Here is a 25,448-nt window from a genome sequence, read left to right on the forward strand (position 1 = left end):
TTCATGCTAAATCAATATGGAACACCTGAAACACATGCGAAACGTGGACACAAACCCAAAAAATCATTAATTGGAAGAAAGAAATTTGCAGTTATGTAAAAAAAACTAAATAATTATTTTTGGTTTCGGTTTTCACTCAAATGCATTCAGAATTTCGGTTTTGCTCTAGAATTTTCATTTGGGTGCAGCCCTATAAATGACTATAGTGTTTTTTCATTCATTCATTTTCTTTTCGACTTAGTCCCTTTATTAATCAGGGGCCGCCACAGCAGAATGAACCGACAACTTATCCAGCATATGTTTTATGCAGCAGATGCCCTTCCAGCTGCAACCCATCACTGGGAAACACCCACACACATACACTATGGTCAATTTAGCTTACCCAATTCACCTATAGCGCATGTCTTTAGACTGTGGGGGAAACCCACGCGAACATGGGGAGAACATGCAAACTCCACATAGACATTCCAACTGACCCAGCCATGGCTCAAACCAGCGACCTTCTAGCTGTGAGGCGACTGCGTTACCCATTGTGCCGCCCCAGTATTTTTTCATGTGGGTTATTACATTAATATTATTCACATATCTGTTCTCTGTCTCCTCCTGTGTTTGCCTGTTGTTTTCTTTAGCGCTCATCTGCGAGATGACGTCACTGTGCCGTGTGCATTATTTCCAGCCTGCTGAGCGTCTTCACAGGTTGCATCCGGCAAACATGCGCAAACACACACACACACACATACGTGCATCACCGCAAACATGCTGCATCACACTAACTCATGCTGAGTAAACATGCAATTCACACGTACATCTTGACAGAAACATTGTTCTGCACTTTTAGTAAACATCCTTAGTGTGTGTGTTTGTGTCTGGTCTGTGTGTGTGAGAGAGAGTAAGATCACCTGGTTACCGTGGCAACCGTAGTGCAACTCACGTCAAGCATGTCAAAGTGAATCTGATCTGAGATTTCAATTGAGTGCTGATGCACTTCGAAGCCTCTGAGGATTGGCTTTATTCTTTCTTTCTGTGTGTGTGTGTGAGTGTGTGTGTGTGTGTGTGTGTTTGTGTGTGCGCACGTCTGAAAGAGCTACACACTCAAAGTGGAGCAGAGAAAGAGCTTCACAATCAGCCCTGAGGGAGTATAATATAGTCTTGCGTATGTGTGTATGTATACATGTTTGAGTGTGTGTGTGTGTGTGTGTGTGTGTTTTTGTCAGTGTGTTTCAGTAGGCAAAATGAAAATGCACTCAGCTCATTTAGTCACAGTCAAACTGACCTGGCAAACAGAGTTGAAATCCTGCTAAAGCATTCATTAATGTTACCAGTGCTCAAACAATATGCAATAGAAAAACCAACGCATAGTAATAATTATTTGTTAGTAGTAATATTAGTTAGTAATAATTATTTGTTAGTAGTAATATTAGTTAGTTTCAATTATTCGTTAGTAGTAATATTAGTTAGTTTCAATTATTCGTTAGTAGTAATATTAGTAATAATTATTCGTTAGTAGTAATATTAGTTAGTTTCAATTATTCGTTAGTAGTAATATTAGTATTAATTATTCGTAAGTAGTAATATTAGTAATAATTATTCGTTAGTAGTAATATCAGATAGTAATAATTATTAGTGAGTAGTAATATCAGTTAGTATTAATTATTCGTTAATATTAATATTACTATTACTATTAATTATTCGTTAGTAGTAATATTAGTTAGTTTCAATTATTCGTTAGTAGTAATATTAGTAATAATTTTTCGTTAGTAGTAATATTAGTTAGTTTCAATTATTCGTTAGTAGTAATATCAGATAGTAATAATTATTAGTGAGTAGTAATATCAGTTAGTATTAATTATTCGTTAATATTAATATTACTATTAATTATTCGTTAGTAGTAATATTAGTTAGTTTCAATTATTCGTTAGTAGTAATATTACTATTAATTATTCGTTAGTAGTAATTTTAGTAATAATTATTCGTTAGTAGTAATATCAGTTAGTAATAATTATTAGTGAGTAGTAATATTACTATTAATTATTCGTTAGTAGTAATATTAGTAATAATTATTCGTTAGTAGTAATATCAGTTAATAATAATTATTAGTGAGTAGTAATATCAGTTAGTATTAATTATTCGTTAATATTAATATTACTATTAATTATTCGTTAGTAGTAATATTAGTTAGTTTAAATTATTCGTTAGTAGTAATATTACTATTAATTATTCGTTAGTAGTAATATTAGTTAGTAATAATTATCATTAGTAATAATATTAGTTAGTATTAATTATTCGTTAGTAGTAATATTAGTTAATTTCAATTATTCGTTAGTAGTAATATTACTCATAATTATTCGTTTGTAGTAATATTAGTTAGTAATAATTATTCGTTAGTAGTAATATTACTATTAATTATTCGTTAGTAGTAATATTACTATTAATTATTCGTTAGTAGTAATATTAGTTAGTAATAATTTTCATTAGTATTAATATTAGTTAGTAATAATTATTTGTTAGTAGTAATATCAGTTAGCAATAGTTATTAGTGAGTAGTAATATTACTATTAATTATTCATTAGTAGTAATATTACTATTAATTATTCGTTAGTAGTAATATTACTATTAATTATTCGTTAGTAGTAATATTAGTTAGTTTCAATTATTCGTTAGTAGTAATATTACTATTAATTATTCATTAGTAGTAATATTAGTTAGTAATAATTATTTGTTAGTAGTAATATTAGTAAGTAATAATTTTCATTAGTATTAATATTAGTTAGTATTAATTATTCGTTAGTAGTAATATTAGTTAGTATTAATTATCCGTTAGTAGTAATATTACTATTAATTATTCGTTAGTAGTAATATTAGTAATAATTATTAGTGAGTAATAATATTAGTTAGTAATAATTATTCGTTAGTAATAATATTAGTTAGTATTAATTATACGTTTGTAGTAAAATTAGTAATAATTATTGGTGAGTAGTAATATTAGCTAGTAATAATTATTCGTTAGTAATAATATTAGTTAGTATTAATTATTTGTTAGTAGTAATATTACTATTAATTATTCGTTAGTAGTAATATTAGTTAGTAATAATTATTCGTTAGTAATAATATTTATAATTATACGTTTGTAGTAATATTAGTAATAATTATTCGTTAGTAATAATATTAGTTAGTGATAATGAAAAACCAATAGCGACACTTGTAGCGACACAGTACTTGTTGTTCCCATATGTTGAGACAACATGACTGTCTGACCCAATACACTCAGCAATCCATCAGCTTTTATTTGCAGACGCTCTGAAAAGCCTGCGTGAATCATGTCTTGTTTTTAAACTAATTCAATTCTCTAATGTTACTCCACATCTACATTGAACACGAGTGGTGCAATCTGGCTAAAAACAGTATATTCAGTCATCCTGTCCACTGGATTCAAACATATGCTGGATAAGTTGGCGGTTCATTCCGCTGTGGCAACCCTTGATTAATAAAGGGACTAAGCTGAAAAGAAAATTAATAATTAACAGTGTTGCACTTTGCATGCAAATCATTCATTAATTTTCCTTCAGCTTAGTCTCCATTAATAGAGGTCACCACAACAGAATGAACCGCCGTCTATTCCAGCATATGCTTCCAGTGACATACAAGCACTCTGAAATGGGCATTTTGTTTCAGACATGGAACATATTGTAGGGAGTCAACGGATCTTTCCAGAACTGAACAAGTCACACACCATATTATCCTTAAAGGATTGTCTTCCACAGGCACCCAGCAAAAGTTTATCCATCTTAAAACAATAAAAAGAGGCTTACACTCACAGACCCCCCAAACAGGTTTTTGGGATTTTGAGCCATTTTGGCTCCCGTCTGAGAACCGCATCTGTGAGGAAACACACATGCTTCAGGCAGACAAAGGAAGCGATCAAAAAGCTTCCAAAATGTAAGCGGACATTCAGTTAAACTGGGTTTATTTGAGTTAATGTATGCTTATTTAACGTTTATGTAGGTTTTTGTGTGTACATGTTCCATGTGTTGCATGTTATACGGATAGTTAATGAGTTGTAGCCGTTAGTGGTGAATGAAAAATGTCCATGTTACTATATTTTAATAACGTCCAATCAAAGGCAGGTAAAAAAACGCCAATTACACAATGTGTCAAGCCGGCCTCCTAGAGGAGGGAATGGGGGTATGATCCCACCCCGCAGATTCTCTGATTGGACAATTACTGTGTAGGCCCGACCTTTACCCAAAGCCTAAATGCTGCGGTGGCAAGAAAACGTTGCAGAAAGGCTTGAATAAACTCCACAACAAATACATCAAATAACTATTCAGAAACATCCTGGTTCAGTCTTACTGTGGTATTTTTGACTCATAAACTGAATCTCTGCTTCATCCTTATCTGAGTGGCTGTTAGTGCCTGTCATTGTGCTGTGCTTATCTGATGCCTGAAGTAGAAGAAGCAGAGATTGGTGGTCGGAATAGTGGGCGGGGAGAACCTGCTCGTTTGCATTTAAAGGCACAGACCCAAAACAATTCTCTTGACCCTAAAATGGACGTTTTCAACAGGACATAATAAATGATCTGATGGATATTTTGAGCTGAAACTTCACGGACATTCTGATAACACAAAAGTCTTATATATTTCATATATAAATATTTCATACAGAAATATTTTACTTGTTATTTAAAAAAATAACATTGAAGTTCAGAGAAGCTTACTTCCTGAATGATTGGTTTCCACAGATTTTCACTTCTAATTGGTGGTCGCCACTGACTTCCATAGTATTTTTTTACTGTAGTGACCATCAACTGTTTGGATCCCAACATTTTTCCAAATATGTAAAAAACACTAAAACTGACCCCAAATTTTTACTATGTTTTACTGTCATTGAACCAAAACGAGCAAAAGCTTTAACATGCCAGCACAAATAGGAAGATTTCATCTTTGTACTCACACATTGAAGAGGTTGAGTCCGATGCGGTAAAGGCGTTTGCGTGCAATATCCGTGGAGAGCGTCCCACAGGGTGTGTTCTGGCAGTGTGGACGGGGCAGAGACAGAATCATAGTCTCACATGCTGATGTGGAGGTGCTGCTGCTGCTGATGGGGTCTGAGCTGTTCTCCGCCATCTCCGGTGCAACCTGATTGGTCTGTTTCCCCTCCAGCCCCGCCCCTGCGGTCACTGTGTCCAATCCAATTGGCTGTTGGTTCTCTTTTTCTTCCTCGCTGGGTGGAGGAGGAGGAAAATCAGGCTCCACTGTGGCCGACAGCGCTGTCTGGCTAGCAATTTGTCCCCCAATTTGGGGCTCTGAGCCAGTTTCTTTTGATACGCCATTACCAAGAGAAACTGACTCCAGCATGGAGGAGGACAGGCGAAAGTTGTGGTTGTCGATTTGAACAGTGACGTCCCTGAAAGCCATCATGAGTTTGCTGGCGCTTCGAGGTATGCTCTCCCCACAGCCGCTCTGTGTGGCCTCCTGTAGGCTGGAGGGGTCCATCAGGAGCCCCTCGGGATGGGGTCCGGAGGGAGGGGCTGCAGAAGACTTCTCTCCTTCCCCATCTCGAATGGTGCTCCAGCTGCTCAGAGCCTCGTCGATAGACCGCGCTAAAGACTGGACCTGTCAGGGAGGACAGAAGACAACAAAACAATGAATAGAATAGAATAGAATAGAATAGAATAGAAGACACCTAAACAGCAGAATAGAATAGAAAAGAATAGAATAGAATAGAATAGAATAGAATAGAATAGAATAGAATAGAATAGAATAGAATAGAATAGAAGACACCTGAACAGCAGAATAGAATAGAAAAGAATAGAATAGAATAGAATAGAATAGAATAGAATAGAATAGAATAGAATAGACCAGAACAGCAGAAAAGAATACAATAGAATAGAAGACACCTGAACAGCAGAGTAGAATAGAATAGAATAGAATAGAATAGAATAGAATAGAATAGAATAGAATAGAATAGAATAGAATAGACCAGAACAGCAGAAAAGAATACAATAGAATAGAAGACACCTGAACAGCAGAGCAGAATAGAATAGAATAGAATAGAATAGAATAGAACAAAACAGAAGAGGCCAGAACAGTAGAATAGAATAGAATAGAGTAGAACAACAGAATAGAATAGAATAGAACATTTGAGTACAATAGAACAAAGAAAGTTTTAATGATTTAATAGAATAGAACAGAACAAAACTATATAGAATAGAATAGAATAGAATAGAATAGAATAGAATAGAATAGAATAGAATAGAATAGAATAGAATAGAATAGAATAGACCAGAACAGCAGAATGGAATACATAAATATAAATAAACATTAAGTGAATTTGGATAGAATACAGCTGAATAAATATGAATAAAACACAACAGAATAGAACAATATATTTGAATAAAGTAGAACAGAATAACAAAACCAAAAGACAGACAGGAAACAAAGACTGTAGAATACACAAGACATGTCACCCATATAGTTTTGAATGGGGAAAAGTGTAACAGTCAATATGGCGAATGAAGCCCCGCCTTCTAGTACAGGAGCCAATCATCATTCGCTATAGACTGATGATTATCCGGGGGGAGGGGCTTGGACCAGACAAGAGTTTCTGCAGATTTTGTGTGATTCAAATGTTTATAAATGAAACTAAAGAGACAGTTGTTGTTTAATTTGATTGATTAATCCTAATATGGAATTTAATCGTAAGTTTGGCAAGCAATTTTGGAGAATTTGATGTTTCCCCATTCAAACAGAATGCCTGAGCATACTGCCCAAAAGGTGTTTCAAAGGAGTCCCGCAAGTAAAATGACTTGCCTTAAAAGGACTTTGCTTGAAAAAAACAAATGTAGTAACAATAAATTAGAATGAATAGACTATAAAGAAAATAATAGCCACCACGTGATGTGTTGTTGATGTGTATGTAGTTGTACCTGTTCACTGAACGTGTCCTCCAGGTGTGTGAGTGTGGTGGTGGTGGTCACTGGCAGTGAGGTGGAGTGTGTGAGCGGGATGCCCATGATTGAACATCCCTCCATCAGTGCCCGTTCCGCAGAGAAACCGTCCCGCTGAACCCGGACCCTGCGTACCGACATGCGCCGCGGGATCCCACTCTCCAGAACTGAGTTGCGGATCTTCTGGAAGTTTTTGCTGAGCTGATACTGACGAAACGCTGTCTGGATCTTACAGGCCGCTCGCCGGGAAATTAGAGGACCACCATACTTCTGCTCCAGCTCCTCTATCTACAGACAGACAGAGAGAGAGAGAGAGAGTAGAGAGAGAGACGGAAAGACAGATGGACGAATAGACAGATAAATAGGTAGATAGATAGGTAGTTAGATATACAGACAGAAAAAGATGGATGGACGGATAGATAGATAGATAGATAGATAGATAGATAGATAGATAGATAGATAGATAGATAGATGGATGGATGGATGGATGGATGGATGGATGGATGGATGGATGGATGGATGGATGGATGGATGGATGGATGGATGGATGGATGGATGGATGGATGGATGGATGGATGGACGGATGGATGGATGGATAGATTGTGGGGTGATGGATGGATGGATGGATGGATGGATGGATGGATGGATGGATGGATGGATGGATGGATGGATGGATGGATGGATGGACGGATGGACGGATGGATAGATTGTGAGGTGATGGATGGATGTATGGATGGATGGACGGATGGATAGATTGTGAGGTGATGGATGGATGGATGGATGGATGGATGGACGGACAGATGGATGCATAGATTGTGGGGTAATAGATGGGTAATAGTGTGTGTGTGTGTGTGTGTGCATGTGTGTGCGTGTGTGTGTGTGTGTGTGTGTGTGTGTGTGTGTGTGTGTGTGTGTGTGTGTGTGTGTGCTGTACCTGTTTTTGTTTGAGATCAGGAGAGAGCTCATATTCTGGTGGATGTGAGCAGGGAGGCACGTCAGGCTGGTCGTCTCTTTTCTCCTCTTTCTGTTCCTCTCCTGCAGCAGGAACGGAGCTGCGGTTCAGATGACACAAGTGAGCAGTGGCTGACCCAGATTCACCGGCTTTTAATCTACACTGATCACAACCCAGTGCGCACTCACCACTAATTAACTCTGTTTAATTACTACACGCAGGCTTTCACGGGTTGCAGATTCAACACGGTGTTCGTGGGAAACGGCTCACAGTAATCGAGTGAAGGTTTCAGATCATCCTTTCAAAACATCATTTAATGGGCAGAAACTGCTCACTGAATGATGTAGCAAATTTAATTTTGGATGAGACGTTTAACCGAGGTCGTAACTGTGGTTGTTAAATATCCCAGAATGTCCTTCGAAAAGAGTAGGGGTTTAACCCCAGCATCCTGGCTAAATTTGCCCACTGACCTCTTTCCATCATGGCCTCCTAACCATCCCCATATCATAATTGGATGTGGTGTGCGGTCTGGCGCAACATGGCTGATGTTGCGTCAACCAGGTGGATGCTGCACACTGGTAGTGGATCAAGAGATTCCCCCTATGTGTAAAGCGCTTTGAGTGTCCAGAAAAGTGCAATATAAATGTAAGAAATTATTATTATTATTATTATTATTATTATTAATAATAATTGAAGTAAGTCGCATTTATTATTTTAGAATATTCATTTATTCATTTTCTTCCGGTTTAGTCCCTTATTTATCAGGGGTTACCACAGCGGAATGAAGGCCAGTTGGCATTTCTGTGTCAAGTTTGCATGTTCTCCCAGTGTTAACTGCATATGTGCCTCCCACTTGTTAAGGCACCAAAAGTAATTGGACAGAATTCATTCATTTTCTTTTCAGCTTAGTCCCTTTATTATTCAGGGGTCGACACAGCGGAATGAACCGCCAACTATTCCAGCCGCAACCCAGTACTGGGAAACACCCATACACACACTCAGCCACTGCGGCCAATTTAGTTTATTAATTCACCTATAGCACATGTCTTTAGATTGTGGGGGAACTTGAGAACTCGGAGGAAACCCACGCCAACACGGGGAGAACATGCAAACTCCACACAGAAATGCCAACTGACCCAGCCGAGGCTCAAAGCAGCGTCCTTCTTTTTATTTTATTTGTTATTATTTATTATTTTAAAATATATTTTTATATATGTACTTTTTTTGCTTCTTTGGCATTTTTTGCTTTTTTGGCAACTCAAAATTGCCAATTTACAGCTATTTGTGACAACATTTGAACATTTCAGACTGCATCTTTATAAATAAAATCATACTAACTAATTAATACTTCCTAAATACTTATAAATCAGTGTACAATGTCATATGAACATGTATCTTGAAAAATGAAATGCATCACTAATAAGTATTAATAACACTATTAAAAGTGAAGCTATAACTGTCATTATAATATAGTATAAGGTTTGTTGTGTTTATAGATACATTTACAGAATTTTTATGATTATAAATAATTATAATTCATTATAAGTTTGAGCCTTATAGAAAGTGTTGCTGAATTGGAGACGAGTTATTAAAACTTTAAAAATGTGTTGAAAAAATCCCTCAGTTAAACAGCAGTTGGGAAATATTGGATAAATATTTGTAAATTATATATTTTAAATAAAAATTGTGATTATTTTTATTGAAATTAAAAAATATGTATTATTTCACAAGGGGGGCTAGACTATAAAAACATATCATGACAAAAAGTAAAGACAACAAATATATTTATGATCATTCATTCATTCATTTTCCTTTGGCTTAGTCTCTATTTCAGAGGTCACCACAACGGTAACAACTGCCAACTATTCCAGTATATGTTTTACGCAGCGGATGACCTTCTAGCGGCAACCCAGTACTGGGAAACACCCAAACACTTCACACACACACACACACACACACACACTCATACACTACGGCCAATTTAGTATATTCAATTCACCTATAACACATGTCTTTGGACTGTGGGGGAAAGAAGTGAAATGTTATGCAATGGCCAAGTCAATCACTCGACCTGAATCTGATTGAGCATGCATTTCACTTGCTGAAGACCAAACTGAAAGGAAACTACCCCAAGAACAAGCAGGAACTGAAGACGGTTGCTGTAGAGGCCTGGCAGAGCATCACCAGGAATGAAACCCAGCATCTGGTGATGTCCATGCATTCCAAACTTCAGGCTGTATTTGACTGCAAAGGATTTGCAACCAAGTATTAAAAAGTGAAAGTCAGATTTATGATTATTATTCTGTCCAATTACTTTCCTAGTGATGGGTTGCAGCTGGAAGGGCATCTGCCACGTAAAACATATGCTGGATAAGTTGGCGGTTCATTCCGCTGTGTCAACCCCTGATTAATAAATAGACCAAACCGAATAAAAAAAAAATGAATGAATTGTCCAATTACTTTTGGTCCCTTAACAAGTGGGAGGCACATATGTAAACTGTTGTAATTCCTACAGCTTTCACCTGATTTGGATGTAAATACCCTCAAATTAAAGCTGACAGTCTGCAGTTAACATGCAAACTCGACACAGAAATTCCAACTGGTCCAGCTGGCACTCGGTCCATCAACCTTCTTGCTGTGACCATGAGCCACCGTGCCACATATTTTTATGCTGTAAAACTAATAATAAAAATTAGTTGATTAACTGATTAACTTAAAATAAGTTAATTTTAAACTTTAATTTTAAAGTTAATCAGTTAATCAACTATTTTTTAAGTATACAAAGTTTAACTTAATATTTTTCTTCAGATTGATTAATGTAAGTTGAGATAACTAGAAAAGTTTTGGAAAATTGGATTCAACTCAAAATTTAACAGTGTAATGTAAAATGCATTTGATTTGGTTACTCCTATAGTACAATTATAAATCACAATGCCCAGATTACATATACAAATGAAGCAAAGCCTAGAAAATCAAACCTAAAAACCCACACAATCTTATATAAGCCCACGCATGACAAAGCCATTTCCTCTTGTGTTGAGCTCATGAAGAAGCATCTGGGAGTGGAAGTGGGATGTTTAAATCATGAGAATGTCATAAAGTATGTCTCTTCTGCTTAACAACACAGCTCTGCCCCCATTTCCATTTTCTCCAGGTTCTCTCTCTTGGTGTAGACACGGGTTTACAAGGCACACTGCTGACTGCATTCACTGTCAGCACATTAGCTGCTGCCCTGGAGTAAAGGCCACTTAAGCTGTGTGAGCACTCCAACGCTAGGAGAACAGAGCAAGCTTTTCCATCTTTCATGCGCCAAGAACTGCTCGCCTCCGAGGAACCACAACAAATGCAGCAGAACCTTAAAAGAGAGTGAAAACAGACGCCGCTCCACAGGTCATTTGTCTGCTGCGCAATTGATCCGAGAATGCAGGCTGAAATCTGATCTCACACTGCAGGTGAAATGGCTAAATAAAATGAACTAATAGTTATCAATCAGGGTATCTTCCTTCGACTTAGTCCCTTTATTCATCAGGGGTCGCCACAGCAGAATGAACCGCCAACTATTCCAGCATATGTTTTACGCAGCGATTGCCCATTCCAGCTGCAACCCATACTAGGAAACATCTATACACACTCATTCACACACACTCATACACTACGGCCAATTTAGTTTATTCAATTCACCTATAGCATGTCTTTAGACTGTGGGAGAAACCGGAGCACCCGAAGGAAACCTACGTCAACACAGGGAGAACATGCTAACTCCACACAGAAATGCCAACTGACCCAGCCGAGGCTCGAACCAGCGACATTCTTGCTGTGTGGCGACCACTAAGCCATCATACCTCGTCATTTATTCTTTTCATATTCAATTTTGAATTAATTTGTTTAATTATTTTAAGACTTAAGGCTGATTCATACTTCTGCGTCAAGCGCACGCGTATGCTCCGGCGCAGTCTACGCGTGGACGCATAGCCCTCGCTGTGGCCGTTGGCAACGCTGACGCGCACCTCTAAAAAAAATGTAACTACACGCCGCAACAACGCGTAGCGCAAGCTCTGTGATTGGTCGGCTTAGTAGCGTAGCGTTCACGAGTGGGCAACGGGACCGAGAGCCGCGCGAGCCCGATGGAACAAGTGTTTACAAGTATGGAGTCCTGTCAAGCAGCTTCGGATGGAGACTGTTGTTTTGTGTTTACCTTATGATTAAAGTTGTTGCACGTCCGCCGGTTCCCACCTCAAAATGAGCAAGTGTGTGCCACTTGTACATTAAGGTAGCGTTCAGAAAAATAAAACACCAGCGAAGAAACTCGACACAGAGGAACATAAACACCTCACTGCCAGCTAGCGTTTCGGAAGTATTATTGCAGAGCAACACAAACAGCGCGCAGAAGTATAAATGCATGCCAACACGCAAGCCAAGGCATGCTATGCACTCGACGCAGAAGTATAAACCAGGCTTTATTATAAGACTATATTATATTATTATATTGTTATTATAAGATAAAAATGGCATACAAATGTTTTTTTCATATTATCCATCTTCAGTTTGACCATGAAATCGGAAATACCCAAATTAATATTGCATGGGTTTCCTCCGAGTGCTCCGGTTTCCTCCACAGTCCAAAGACACAGGCCCGTGCACAGACCCTTACAGGGGCAGGTGCCCAACGCGATCACAATGTGAAAAGCCGGGGGGGTGGGGCGGCGATTGAGCAAGAGGGGCACTTCAGCCTATGAGGGCAAATGGGCAGTGGCTCAAGCCACCGGTCCACCCCTCTGTGCACAGCCCTGCAAAGACATGTATGTGTGTGAATGAGAGTGAATGGGTGTTTCCCAGTGAAAGGGTGCGGCTGAAAGGGCATCCACTGCGTAAAACTTCAAAAACTTCAAACACAAGTCCAAAGACATGTGCTATAGGTGAATTGGGTAAGTTAAATTATCCGTAGTGTGTGTGTGTTGCAGCTGGAAGGGCATATGCTGGATAAGTTGGCGGTTCATTCTGCATTCCGCGACCTCAGATTAATAAATTCACTAAGCCAAAAAGTAAATGCATGAATGAATGAATTCTAAATTTAATATTAAAAGAATGATTGATAGATGGATTTTCGAAATGGGGTGTACTCATGTATGCTAAGCACTGTGTGTAAAAAGTAGACCTAAAAGTACTCAAAAGCTGTGTGGAAATTATTCCACTTTATACCAATGAAGTCTGAAGATTAGTTGCTGTAGAAAACAGGATATTTTGAGAAAATGGCCTCAAAGTTCACTGAAAATTTTAAATTACCTCATCATTTACCCTCCCTCATGTGGTTTTAAGCAGTTATGAGTTTCTTCTGTGAGGCGAAAGAAGATAGTTTGAAAAATGCTATTGGATGGCACCCATCCATAATAGGACAAAAAAAAAGACTATGGAAGACAATGGGTACCAGCTACTGTCCCAGCTTTTTTCTAAATATCTTGATAACACTTTATTTCGATGGTCCAGTTGAGTATTAGTAGACTGTCTGCTTAATATCTGTTGATTCTGCGCCTTCAACAGACATTCAACTGACTATTAGAAACTTTGCAAGTACATGCCAACTTACACTAACCCTAACCCCAACCTAACAATCTTCTTATAATCTAATGAGAATTAGTTGCAATGTAACTTAAATTCAACAAACGGACCATCAAAATAAAGTGTGACCAATATCATCTTTTGTGTTAAACCAGTAAAGAGTGAGTAAATGATGACAGACTTTTCATCTTTTGAAAATCCTTCCATTAGACTGTACTCTGAGAACCAGAAAATACTGAAACTTGACAGATGCGTGAAACAACAGTGTTTTCGCCTGCAGTGTCTCACCTTAAGTGAACCGGTGCAGGCAGTGAATAGTTTGATGTTATTTCCTGTGATATAACTCCAAATAAACATGCTTTCTCTTTCATGCAGAATGTGCAAGACGACAGGTTTCAGCATCTTAAAACAAAACAGGCAGTGGTTTTCTACAAACACGAGGTGAGAAACTACTGCATGCTTATATATTCTCCTTATTACTCCCTCACTAAACCATTTGGGAAATAACCAGTGCATAATCACAATAGGCTTTCTGCAGAAATGAACACTTTCCTGTTCATCAATAAATGTGGTTAACTTCATTAGCAGTGCTTTCTCAGGCTTATGGTTACTTATTATTTTAGGGCTCATTCACTCATTCAATCATTTTCCTTCGGCGTAGTCTCTATTTCGGAGGTCGCAACAGCGGAATGAACCACCACTAAACGATGGATAAAAATATTAATTTTCAAAAGGGGGTGTATTTTTTTGAGCACTAATAAATACACCCACTGGCCACTTTATTAGGTACACCTTACTAGTACCGGGTTGGACCCACTTTTGCCTTCAGAACTGCCTTAATCCTTCGTGGCATAGATTCAACAAGGTACTGGAAATATTCCTCAGAGACTTTGGTCCATATTGACATGATAGCATCACGCAGTTGCTGCAGATTTGTCGGCTGCACATCCATGATGCGAATCTCCCGTTCCACCACATCCCAAAGGTGCTCTATTGGATTGAGTTATGGTGACTGTGGAGGCCATTTGAGTACAGTGAACTCATCGTCATGTTCAAGAAACCAGTCTGAGATGATTCGCGCTTTATGACATGGTGTGTTATCCTGCTGGAAGTAGATATCAGAAGATGGATACACTGTGGTCATAAAGGAATTGACATGGTCAGCAACAATACTCAGGTAGGCTGTGGCGTTGACACAATGCTCAATTGCTACTAATAGACCCAAAGTGTGCCACGAAAATATCCCCTACAACCTTACACCACCACCATCAGCCTGAACCGTTGATACAAGGCAGGATGGATCCATGCTTTCATGTTGTTGAAGCCAAATTCTGACCCTACTATCTGAATGTGGCTGCAGAAATCGAGACTCATCAGAACAGGCAACATTTTCAAATCTTCTATTGTCCAATTTTGGTGAGCCTGTGTGAATTGTAGCTTCAGTTTCCTGTTCTTAGCTGACAGGAGTGGCACCCGCTGTGATCTTCTGCTGCTGCAGCCCATCTGCCTCAAGGTTGGATGTGTTGTGTGTTCAGAGACACTCTTCTTCATACCCCAGTTGTAACGAGTGATTATTTGAGTTACGGTTGCCTTTCTATCAGCTGGAACCAGTCTGGCCATTCTCCTCTGACCTCTGACATCAACAAGGCATTTGCGTCCACAGAACTGCTGCTCACTGGATATTTTCTCTTTTTCAGACCATTCTCTGTTAACCATAGAGATGGTTGTGCGTGAAAATCCCAGTAGATCAGCAGTTTCTGAAATACTCAGACCAGCCCGTCTGGCACCAACACCCATGCCACGTTCAAAGTCACTTAAATCACCTATCTTCCCCATTCTGATGCTCGGTTTGAACTGCAGCAGATCATCTTGACAATGTCTACATGCCTAAATACATTGAGTTGCTGCCATGTGATTGGCTGATTAGAAACTTGCGTTATATATATATATATAGTAAAACAAGATTTGCTCTGTTTTCTTGATCATCTTGCCTATTTTTCCTCTTTTTCGACTATTGAGTCACAATTTTTCCTAGAAATAAAAAGTTGAGATTGTCTTCAAATTTTGAACACAAAAAAACATATATTTTCTGTTTATTGTGCTCACAGTTAGTGCTGTTTCACTTAGAATTTCCGTTAAGACCTGGTTTTGTTGACAGCATAAAATATGCGTTCAACAAAGCTCAGATGGTTTGAAGTTCCAAAAATAGTGCAGAACTGCCACATACACACACACACACACACACACACACACGCACACACACACACACACACATACACACACACACTTACACACAAACAAACACACACTTTCTCTCCACCTGAGTGACGGTGCTTACCCATGCCGAGACTTTTCCAGTCTATCAGACAGAGGACGGACCAGGGTTAAACTACACCTGCAGCTCACACACACACTTACACTCCGCTAGCTTGAATCCCATCACCCAGAATGCCTCAGGCCAAGAGAATAGGGGTCTCAAACAAAAAAAAAACACTACCATTCAGTGCTGGAAAACTTAACCAATGCTGACGGCTGCAGTAAACAAGCAGATTCTCACTCTTCTTACTGCATGACTTTACTTGAGTAACACTCGTCTGATTGTCTCATTAAGCTGTTGTTCTCACCTGGAGCAGGTGGTGCTGGACTCTCCTTCTGGGGCTTCTGGGGCTGGACAGCAGAACTGGTGCAGGACCGTCTGACTCCTGGAAAGATGGAAATCTATGTGTTATTTACATACAGATGAAGTCAGAATGATTCGGCCTCCGGTGAATTTCTTTTTCAAATATATTTCAAATAGAGCAAGGGATTTTAAGCAGTATTCCCCATATTATTTTTTCTTCTGGAGAAAGTAATATTTGTTTTATTTCGGCTAGAATGAAAGCAGTTCATAATTAAAAAAAAATCATTTATTGGTTTTAATCCTGATTAACTGGAGGTGACGGTAAAAAGAAAACAAGGGGTAAATTTTAGCACACTTAAGAGCTCATTCAGTGAGCGACTACTAATGCCCCGGTGCTCCACAGAGAGATTTAAAAGGTCCTTTATCCCAACCGCTGTCAGGTCTTTTAACAAACTGGTGTAATTTCATTCATTCATTTTCTTTTCGGCTTAGTCTCTTTATTAATAAAGGGTCGCCACAGCAGAATGAACCGCCAACTTATCCAGCATATGTTTTACGCAGTGGATGCCCTTCCAGCCACAACCCATTACTGGGAAACACCCATACACTCTTACATTCACACTCATACATTCATTCATTCATTTTCTTTTCGGCTTAGGTTACCAATTCACCTATAGCGCATGTCTTTGGATTGTGGGGGAAATCGGAGCACCCAGAGGTAGTCACGCCAACACGGGGAGAACATGCAAACTCCACACAAAAATGCTAACTGACCCAGCCAAGGCTCGAACCACCAACCTTCTTGCTATGAGGTGATCGTGCTACCCACAGCGCCACTGTGACGCCCGTGGTGTAAATTGTATATGTTTTTTTTTAAAAGTTATTTACTGTAGTTGATGCAAAGGTGTGCTGTTGTACTGTTTTTGTGGTATTTGTTGTTTCATTCATTCATTCATTCATTCATTTTCTTTTCGGCTTAATCCCTTTATTAATCTGGGGTCGCCACAGTGGAATGAACCGCCAATTTATCCAGCATATGCTTTACACAGCAGATGCTCTTCCAGCTGCAATCTATCACTGGGAAACATCCATACATACTCATTCACACACACTACGACACTAGCTTACCCAATTGTCTTTGGACTTTGGACTGTGGGGGAAACCAGCCTGATCTCACGAGAAAACGTAAGTATTTTACGTTTTGTCAGTTTAGTGGCTAATTCGTATGAATTCGTTCGAGTTCAGTTGTACGAAATTGTATGATTTTAAAAAGGAGGCGTGGCACCTAACCCCACCCCTAAACCCAACCGTCATTGGGGGATGAGCAAATCGTACTAAATTGTACGAATTAAATCATACGAATTAGCCACTAAGTCAAAAAGTAACGAATTGCCATGAGATTGTGTTGGGGAAACTGGAGCCCACGCGAACACTGAGAGAACATGCAAACTCCACACAGAAATGCCAACTGACCCAGCTGGGGCTCGAACCAGCGACCATCTTGCTGTGAGGCGATCGTGCTACCCACTGCGCCCCCACGTCGCCTTTTAATAATCTATATTACCATTTTGTCCTATAAAGAACTCTTTGTGCAATGGAAATGTTTTTTGAATGTTAAAGCTTCTTTACTGGAATATAATACGGCAATAAGTGTAAGATAGATGGATACAATTACAACACATTTCATCAGTTCATGAATAATGAAATCTATGACTTTGGTTTTTGGTACATCATCCTACTACATACTACTTAGCTTACATGAAGAATAGCAACAAAAATAGCATACTGAAATAAAAGGTAGCATGCTAAATTGACAGCCAACAGATCACTGCACAGGTGGCTCAGTGGTTAACACTGTTGCCTCACAGCAAAAAGGTCACTCATTCAAGTCCCAGCTGGGTCAGGTGGCGTTTCTGTGTGGAGTTTACATGTTCTCCCAGTGTTGGCGTGGGTTTCCTCCGAGTTCTCCGGTTTGCCCCACAGTCCAAACACATGCTGTATAAAGGAATTGGATGAACTAAATTGGCCATCGAGTATGAATGTGTGTGTGAATGAGGACCCAGTACTGGGTTTGACTGGAAGGGCATCCGCTGCGTAAAACATATGCTGGAATAGTTGGCGGTTCATTCCGCTGTAGTGACCGGAATGAATGTGGTGAATGAATGAGCTCACTGCACAAAACATATTATTGTTGATGCAAAGGTTGCTTTATGTATTCTGAGTCATATTTCCTTTTACTTTACAAATATTGTCTGCAAAAGTCCTGCAGTTTCGAGTATTAGTACATCAGGTGACAATCATACGCCTTTGTAATTCTAAACATTTAACTCATTCATTTTCTTTTCGGCTTAGTCCCTTTATCAATCAGGGGTCGCCACAGCGGAATGAACCGCCAACTTATCCAGCATATGTTTTACGCAGTGGATGCTCTTCCAGCTGCAACTTATCACTGGGAAACACCCATACACTCTCATTCACACACATACACTACGTACAATTTAGCTTACCCAATTCATCTGTAGCGTATGTGTCGAACCAGCGACCTTCTTCAATAATATTCAAAAGAGTTCAGTCTCTAAATAAAAAGTCCTTCTGAAAATGAGTCCTCCACTGTTGACAGCTCATCAAATATGTTTACTTCTCACTGGAGCAGTGCTATTAATACAATCGTATTTGCATATCACTTCTGTGCAGTCCTGCTATTCTGGTATTGTGCGATTTTCATTATTAATGCAATATTTTGTTGTGCGTGTACAATTCCCAGCTGCTTTTTTGCTAGAAAAATTATCTTCACTGTAAAAAAAATGTAGGATTTCTCACAATTCCTTCATGTTGTCCGAACATAAATCGATTAAGTTTACTTTATTGCTTTTACAAATTTAAAGGTGCAGTAGGTGATCTGCCTAAATGCTATCCGTTAGCATAATAGCTTTGAAAACACAGTCCCCTCACCTCCCGTACAAATCCACGCTTACTGAAACATGAAGCTCATTAAAAGATGACAGAGACCCACTAGATCATGTCATTAGCCAGTTAGAAAACTTTATAGTACTTATTACCACAATTCCCAACAAAAAAAAAACTGTATTATATGTAGCATGTTTTCAGTTGTGTAGCAAGCAAAGCTTGTCATAATGTGCAATATTTCATGTATGCAAGGATCGCTGGACTCACTCTCTCACATGCTTTGTCCTAAAGAGACTACTGTATGCTTAGTGGTTGGCCGGCAGCATGCAGGAATTACACTTATTACTGAGCCATACTTACATGCTATTTCAGAGCGATAATTCAGAGTAGCACAGTAAACAATATAGAGAGCGCGTCACAGGCTGTCATTGTTCAAAAAATGAACCGATGTGAATATAAAACCATCTTCACCTCAGTAAAGCAGGCTAGGCGGAATATTTACTTGTGTTTTGTTGTTAAACTAAATAAAATCGACATTATCGATGCTGTAAAGGGTTCCTTATGAAAATAGTCACATCAGTCTATCGAAGATTTCATTGGCTGAACAACACTTCCGTGCATATAACCCATTCGTAACACACAGGAGTGGATTTAGGGAATTGGGGACTATGCAATTCCAGCCATGGAGCCCAATAGTCCTAAAATGCACCCTATCTACTTTTTTTACATTTTCAATTACAGTTCAGTGAAGTAAACTAGAATCCACTAGAGCTGCAAAATAAATCAATGCAACTGAATGTAATTAATGTGATTAATTATGAATGTAGTTTTCTCGACAAAACAAAGCATATTCTCACAGACATGTCTTAATTTAATTTTATTTCTCTGTTGAAAGAAAACAAAACAAAATAATCTAGGCTATCACAGATGTCTTAAAGTTTACAAAATATTAATAATAAAAATAATAATTTCAAAACATTGCCACCCATTAAAACCAGCACATTTTAATAGTGTTTTGGGACATTTTGGGCCCTTCAGTCCTAAAATGGACCCTTATACTTTTATTTAGATGTTTTTTTATATTACATAAAACTTATTTTCTATGTTCTGTCTTAATACAGTCTCTACTTTTTAAATAATTAGTTTTCTTAAAATTAATTTACAACCAAAAATAATAAATATATATGTATTATAAATTTGACTGTTGAACTGCTCTATGATTGGTTGGTGGTGGACAAATTTGTGCAGATGTAATAATTATAATATTTTACAGGGCAACGCAGTGGCGCAGTAGGTAGCGCTGTCGCCTCAGAGCAAGAAGGTCGCTGGTTCAAGCCTCGGCTGGGTCAGTTGGCGTTCCTGTGTGGAGTTTGCATGTCCTCCCTGTGCTCGCGTGGGTTTCCTCTGGGTGCTCAGGTTTCCCCCAAAGACATGCGGTACAGGTGAATTGGGAAGGCCATAGGCTAAATTGTCCATAGTGTATGAGTGTGAGTGAGTGTGTATGGATGTTTCCCAGAGATGGGATGCGGCTGGAAGGGCATCCGCTGCGTAAAACATATGCTGGATAAGTTGGTGGTTCATTCCACTGTGGTGACTCCAGATTAATAAAGAGACTAAGCCGAAAAGAAAATGAATGAATGAATGAATGAATTATTATTATATAACATTAAATTATTATAATATTATATTTATATTAAATAATATTTAATTCTGTTACCATTTTATTTGACTCTCACCATACAAAATATGATAGAAAATAATGTTATAAATTGCTTATAGGTGTAATTTATACTTCTAGATATTTATTGGAGGCCCCCAGATTTCCTGGGGCCCTAAGCGACCGCTTATCTCGCTTATTGGTTAAATCTGCCCCTGAAAACACAATCTACATCAGCTTTGCGTGACTAAAGGAGTTTTAAAACACAACATTACCTGTCTAAAAGAAACACTTTAGCCATGGTGTCGTCCTTCTTCCAGCCTGCAAAACTCCATTATTGATTCAGGATTTAAAAAGTTGTGATTGAGCATTTGTTTCCGCTGTCACTCTCTCTCATGTGCACATTTCATTAACACGTGCAAATGGCGGATCTAAGTGAACGGCTGCAGACGTACAAATCTACATTTGTTGACAGTTTGGGCTACTTATCAGAATTATGGGAATTATTGGCCCTACAATATTTAATTGGATGAACATTTATTAGTCTTATGCCTTAACCAGAATTTAAAAATACATATAAATACATTTAGATCATTTACTTTAATCATTACTACTGGAATGTGAAGAGACTTTTAACCAGCACAACAAAAAATGTTTCTGAAGACGATCACCTACTGCACCTTTAAGTGGATTGAACATAAAACAATTAAGTTGTCCCAAAAACCCCTCAGGAATTGTGTCGTTTCCGCTCATTTTAAATAAGTTTGTACAATTTTGGGGGTTTTTAGCATTCCACAGATGAAAGAAAACTATTTGATAGCGAATAAATGATGATTTCAGGATGAGCTACAGTGTAAGTGTCCATAACAAAGACTCGTCTTTGCTCATTAATAAGCATGCAACAGGCTGAAAATATACCTGTCATAAGCAGACACTTTGAAGATGCCGATGTGAAATTCCCTTTAATGAGCTGCGTGTATGAATGAGCATAATTGGGCCCTAAAACTCATTGGCAATGAGTGTCTCACACATCCAGCACAACTACATGTGTTCTGTCACATAAACAAACACCAAAATAAGGTAACATCATTTTAGACTCATTTTACCCTAAAGCAAGAGATAATGCTACCATTAAACAAATCAGTGGGGAATGTATCACTCCGGTTTTGCTTGTGGGGTATAACACACACACACGTATACACACATAGGGAATACTCTACAAATGCAGCATGAGATGTGCACTGAAGCAGATGAGAAGCCTTAATAGATGACACACACTCTCTCTTACTGTGGATTAGATTCCAGCTGGCGGATCAGCTTCACATGCACTATGGGAATGTCACTTAAAGCCGCACTTTACGCGTAAATCTGTGTGTGTGTGACTGTTTCCACATAGCTCCCTGGCTATAAAGTATTTTAAGTGCTTTTTTAAAAATGCAGTCTTGCCGCAAAATAATCAGGTGCATTAAAAACCTCTTTCTTCAGACCTTTTGCCCTGGAAAGAGTGAATATGTACATAATTTCTCATGCATTTCAGATGGTGTAGCCTAGTTAAAGGGATAGTTCACCCAAGATTGAAAATTCTGCCATCATTTACTCATACTTCACTTGTCACAAACCGGACATTCTTGTGTTGTTTTCCGTTGAACACAAAAGAAGATATTTTGAAAAATGTTGTAAACCATTGACTTTCATAGTGTTTTTCTTTCTACTATGGAAGTCAATGAAGGTACATTTTTCAAAATATCTTCTTTTGTGTTCAATAGAAAAAAAGAAGACTCATAAAGGTATGAAGAACCACTTGAAGGTGAGTAAATGATGAGTAAATGTTTTAATTTTTGGGTGAACTGTTCCTTTAATTCAATACTGAACCCACATGCATGCAAGCACAGATATAAATTCAGCAAACCCACATTATATTTAAAGAAACGTTTGACAAATGCACACACAATTGTTATTGATGTGCAATTGCATGTTCACGGTGGCCTACATACAGTGAAATTGTTATGTAATCCCGATTGCGCATGTAATCTGCCTCAGCATCTCACCGATCTCGTGTTTTCCCCAAAAGAAAGGCTTATTTGTTGTGTTCAATGACATGTGTGATGAAAAAAAACACTCACTCGGATGCCCGTGGGAGTCCCACAGCTCGGCACAAGGTGGCAGGTGTCTGCGGGACGAGAGAGCGACAGCAGGGGTCCTGGGGGTTTTCATCTTCATCAGCAGAGTCCGGACTGGCGGTGCTGGGTCCAGCGGGCACGAGCTGCATGTCCAGCGGAGAGATCTGCTGCTGCTGCTGCTGTGGGGTCTGGGTCTGCTCCGGCGGCGTCTCGGCTCTGCTGGTTCGGGGTAAACTCGAGGTCCGGGGGGGCGGAGGCGGATGATAGCGCGGAGGGTGCCGGTGATGGCTGCCGGAGTCCCGGAGCTGCCGATTTTCCGTCGCTAGATCCTCCAGCCGGCGCTCGAGTATGTCTATCCGGTATCTCTGCGTTTGTATCAGGCTCTGCTGGTTCTGCACGATGGCGGTGAGCTCCTTCAGATAGAGCACCGCCTGCAAAGGGTTCTCCAGGAGGCTCGACATCCCGGTGAAGCGCCGACGAGTGATGCTGTCCAGGCGGAGTGGCTATGGTGTCGGTTCCCCTCACCGGTTGCACGGGCTGATGTTTAAATGGCTGAACGGAGAGTGAGAGAGACCGAAAGAGCGAGAGACCCCCGCCTCCGCCTCCACCTCCGTGCCCAGAGCGCGCATGAAGGGATGCGCGGAGTGGTGCTGATGCGAGGATGTCAAAACACGGGATTGAAGGGGGCGGGGTCAAGTGCGCAAGTGACGTCACGGGGCACGAAATGAGGCGCAAATTAAATTTGCTAGTTTTATGTTTATGTATAATCATAAATTTAGTTTTTGTATAGACCTGCCTACCCATGGCATAGTTGATTTGTATTTGTGGTTCATGCATTGAAGGTCCCGTGAATTTAAAATAAAAAAGGTTTTAGATGTTAGTTTTAAGGATATCTATCAGCTAGTGTCCTCCAAAACAGTTAAAAAATTCGCATTTAGAAGATATAAAACCGATATAAACATTTCACTTCTGCCAAATAGATGAGTGTTTCTCATTAAATCTTGACCAATTAAATGCTCTCTAGTATCTGACATGCCCCGCCCCCTTCCAGACACTTTTCGTTTGCTTTTCATTCGATGCGCTTGATCTCAACCACTCTCACTGGCAGAGATGTGATAAAAACAAAACACTTTTGGCTGTTGTTTTAAAAGAGGAGGAGCTAGTCTATGTTCCGTCACTTCACGGGACCTTTAATTATAAATAAATAAATATTTAAATAGTTTGGTATATTAAGGCTCTTAAATAGCCTAGATGGATGTTAAAAAAAACAAAAACAATGGTCCCAGCGTATTTCCTGTTTTACATCTTTCATTTCTATAGCTTCCAAGAATCCAAAAAGTGCCACATAGTTAAATAGATAAATAATGTTATTTTAACATGAAGTTATGATTGAAATGTTCATGGGCCAATGACATCACCACATTGAAATGGTCTATAACAACGATATGAATTGGATATCTACTTTTATTAGTTATTATTATTATTATTATTATTATTATTATTATTATTATTATTATTATTATTATTATTATTAGCAATAATAGGCTAATCCTATGTAGCCCACCTCAACCCGGATCCATACAGATTGCTTCTTATATTTTTCATAAATAAATAAGTAGCCTAACATGTCATATACTCATGCAAATGTATAGGAATATGTTCTGCATAAATGCTGACTGCTCAGTGCCTTTATTGTTACAGATTTAGATTTCTGTTGCTTAGTTACCAAATGAATGCCTCATTTTCAATGGGATTATTAGCATGACAGTCTCTCAGTAAGCAATGCCAAAGCATCAATGCATAAATAAATAAATAAATAAATAAATAAATAAATAAATAAATAAATAAATAAATAAATAAATAAATAAATAAATAAATAAATAAATAAATAAATAAATAAATAAAAAGTAAATAAATAATCAGAAATAATGCCAATGTGATACGTGATAAGCAATGCGAACATAAACAATGCTTTGTCATATGTGATTAACTTACACACAAGTGGACTTTTGAAAGCTGTTTATATTCATATACAATTATTTTAACATGCCTACACAAAAAATTACAGAAAATACACGAGATGCACCATAAAAAGAAGATAAATAAAGAAACAATAATGACAATGCAAAATAACCGCTACTACTAATGATCACAATAAATATTAAATTATACAAATCTCTGTAAGTTTATATGAATATACAAAAAAGAATATTATAGAGATCCAAAAACGAAACGTCATAACACAATATAGCCTACACATTTTAACAATTATTTGATAAACCTATTATCAACATGTTGATAGATACGTTTTATTATGTAGACTAATTTTAATCTTTAAAATTCGTTTTAGTGTTGTTGTTTTGGTGCAGCACGTTTTCTATTTAATAAAAAAAAAATTAATTAAATTTACATTTGTTTAGTTTTTGTTTTGTTTTTTACCATTGTTGTATTTGTTTTGTTTTTATGTTTCATCTTTTATATCGTGTTGTATGTTTGTTCCTGATGATTTATGCAATAATTTTTTTATTGCATAAATTATCAGGAACAAACATACAACACAATATAAAAGATGAAACATAAAAAAAACCCAATATAACAATGGTAAAAAAAACAAATATAAGTTTAATTAAATTGTTTTATTAAATACACAAAGCACAGTGTACAGCACTTCTACATCCAATGATTTAAG

General features: G+C 38.2%; 1 protein-coding gene across 1 annotated transcript in view; it reads right to left on the reverse strand.

The window, feature by feature from the left end:
* The window catches only part of iqsec3b (IQ motif and Sec7 domain ArfGEF 3b), a 67,279-nt gene extending 44,009 nt beyond the window's left edge, over positions 1-23,270 (reverse strand). Inside the window, exons 1-5 of the mRNA XM_056478855.1 lie at positions 22,763-23,270; positions 16,080-16,157; positions 7,882-7,999; positions 6,927-7,235; positions 4,952-5,613 (exon numbers count right to left, since the gene is read on the reverse strand). Coding sequence (XP_056334830.1) covers positions 4,952-5,613; positions 6,927-7,235; positions 7,882-7,999; positions 16,080-16,157; positions 22,763-23,220 — 1,625 coding nt within the window. The 5' untranslated portion in view covers positions 23,221-23,270. The remainder of the gene's footprint in view (positions 1-4,951; positions 5,614-6,926; positions 7,236-7,881; positions 8,000-16,079; positions 16,158-22,762) is intronic.
* Between the last annotated feature and the right edge of the window lie 2,178 nt (positions 23,271-25,448).

Source organism: Danio aesculapii, chromosome 18, assembly GCF_903798145.1.
Source record: "Danio aesculapii chromosome 18, fDanAes4.1, whole genome shotgun sequence".
In the NCBI taxonomy this organism is placed as follows: Eukaryota; Metazoa; Chordata; class Actinopteri; order Cypriniformes; family Danionidae; genus Danio; species Danio aesculapii.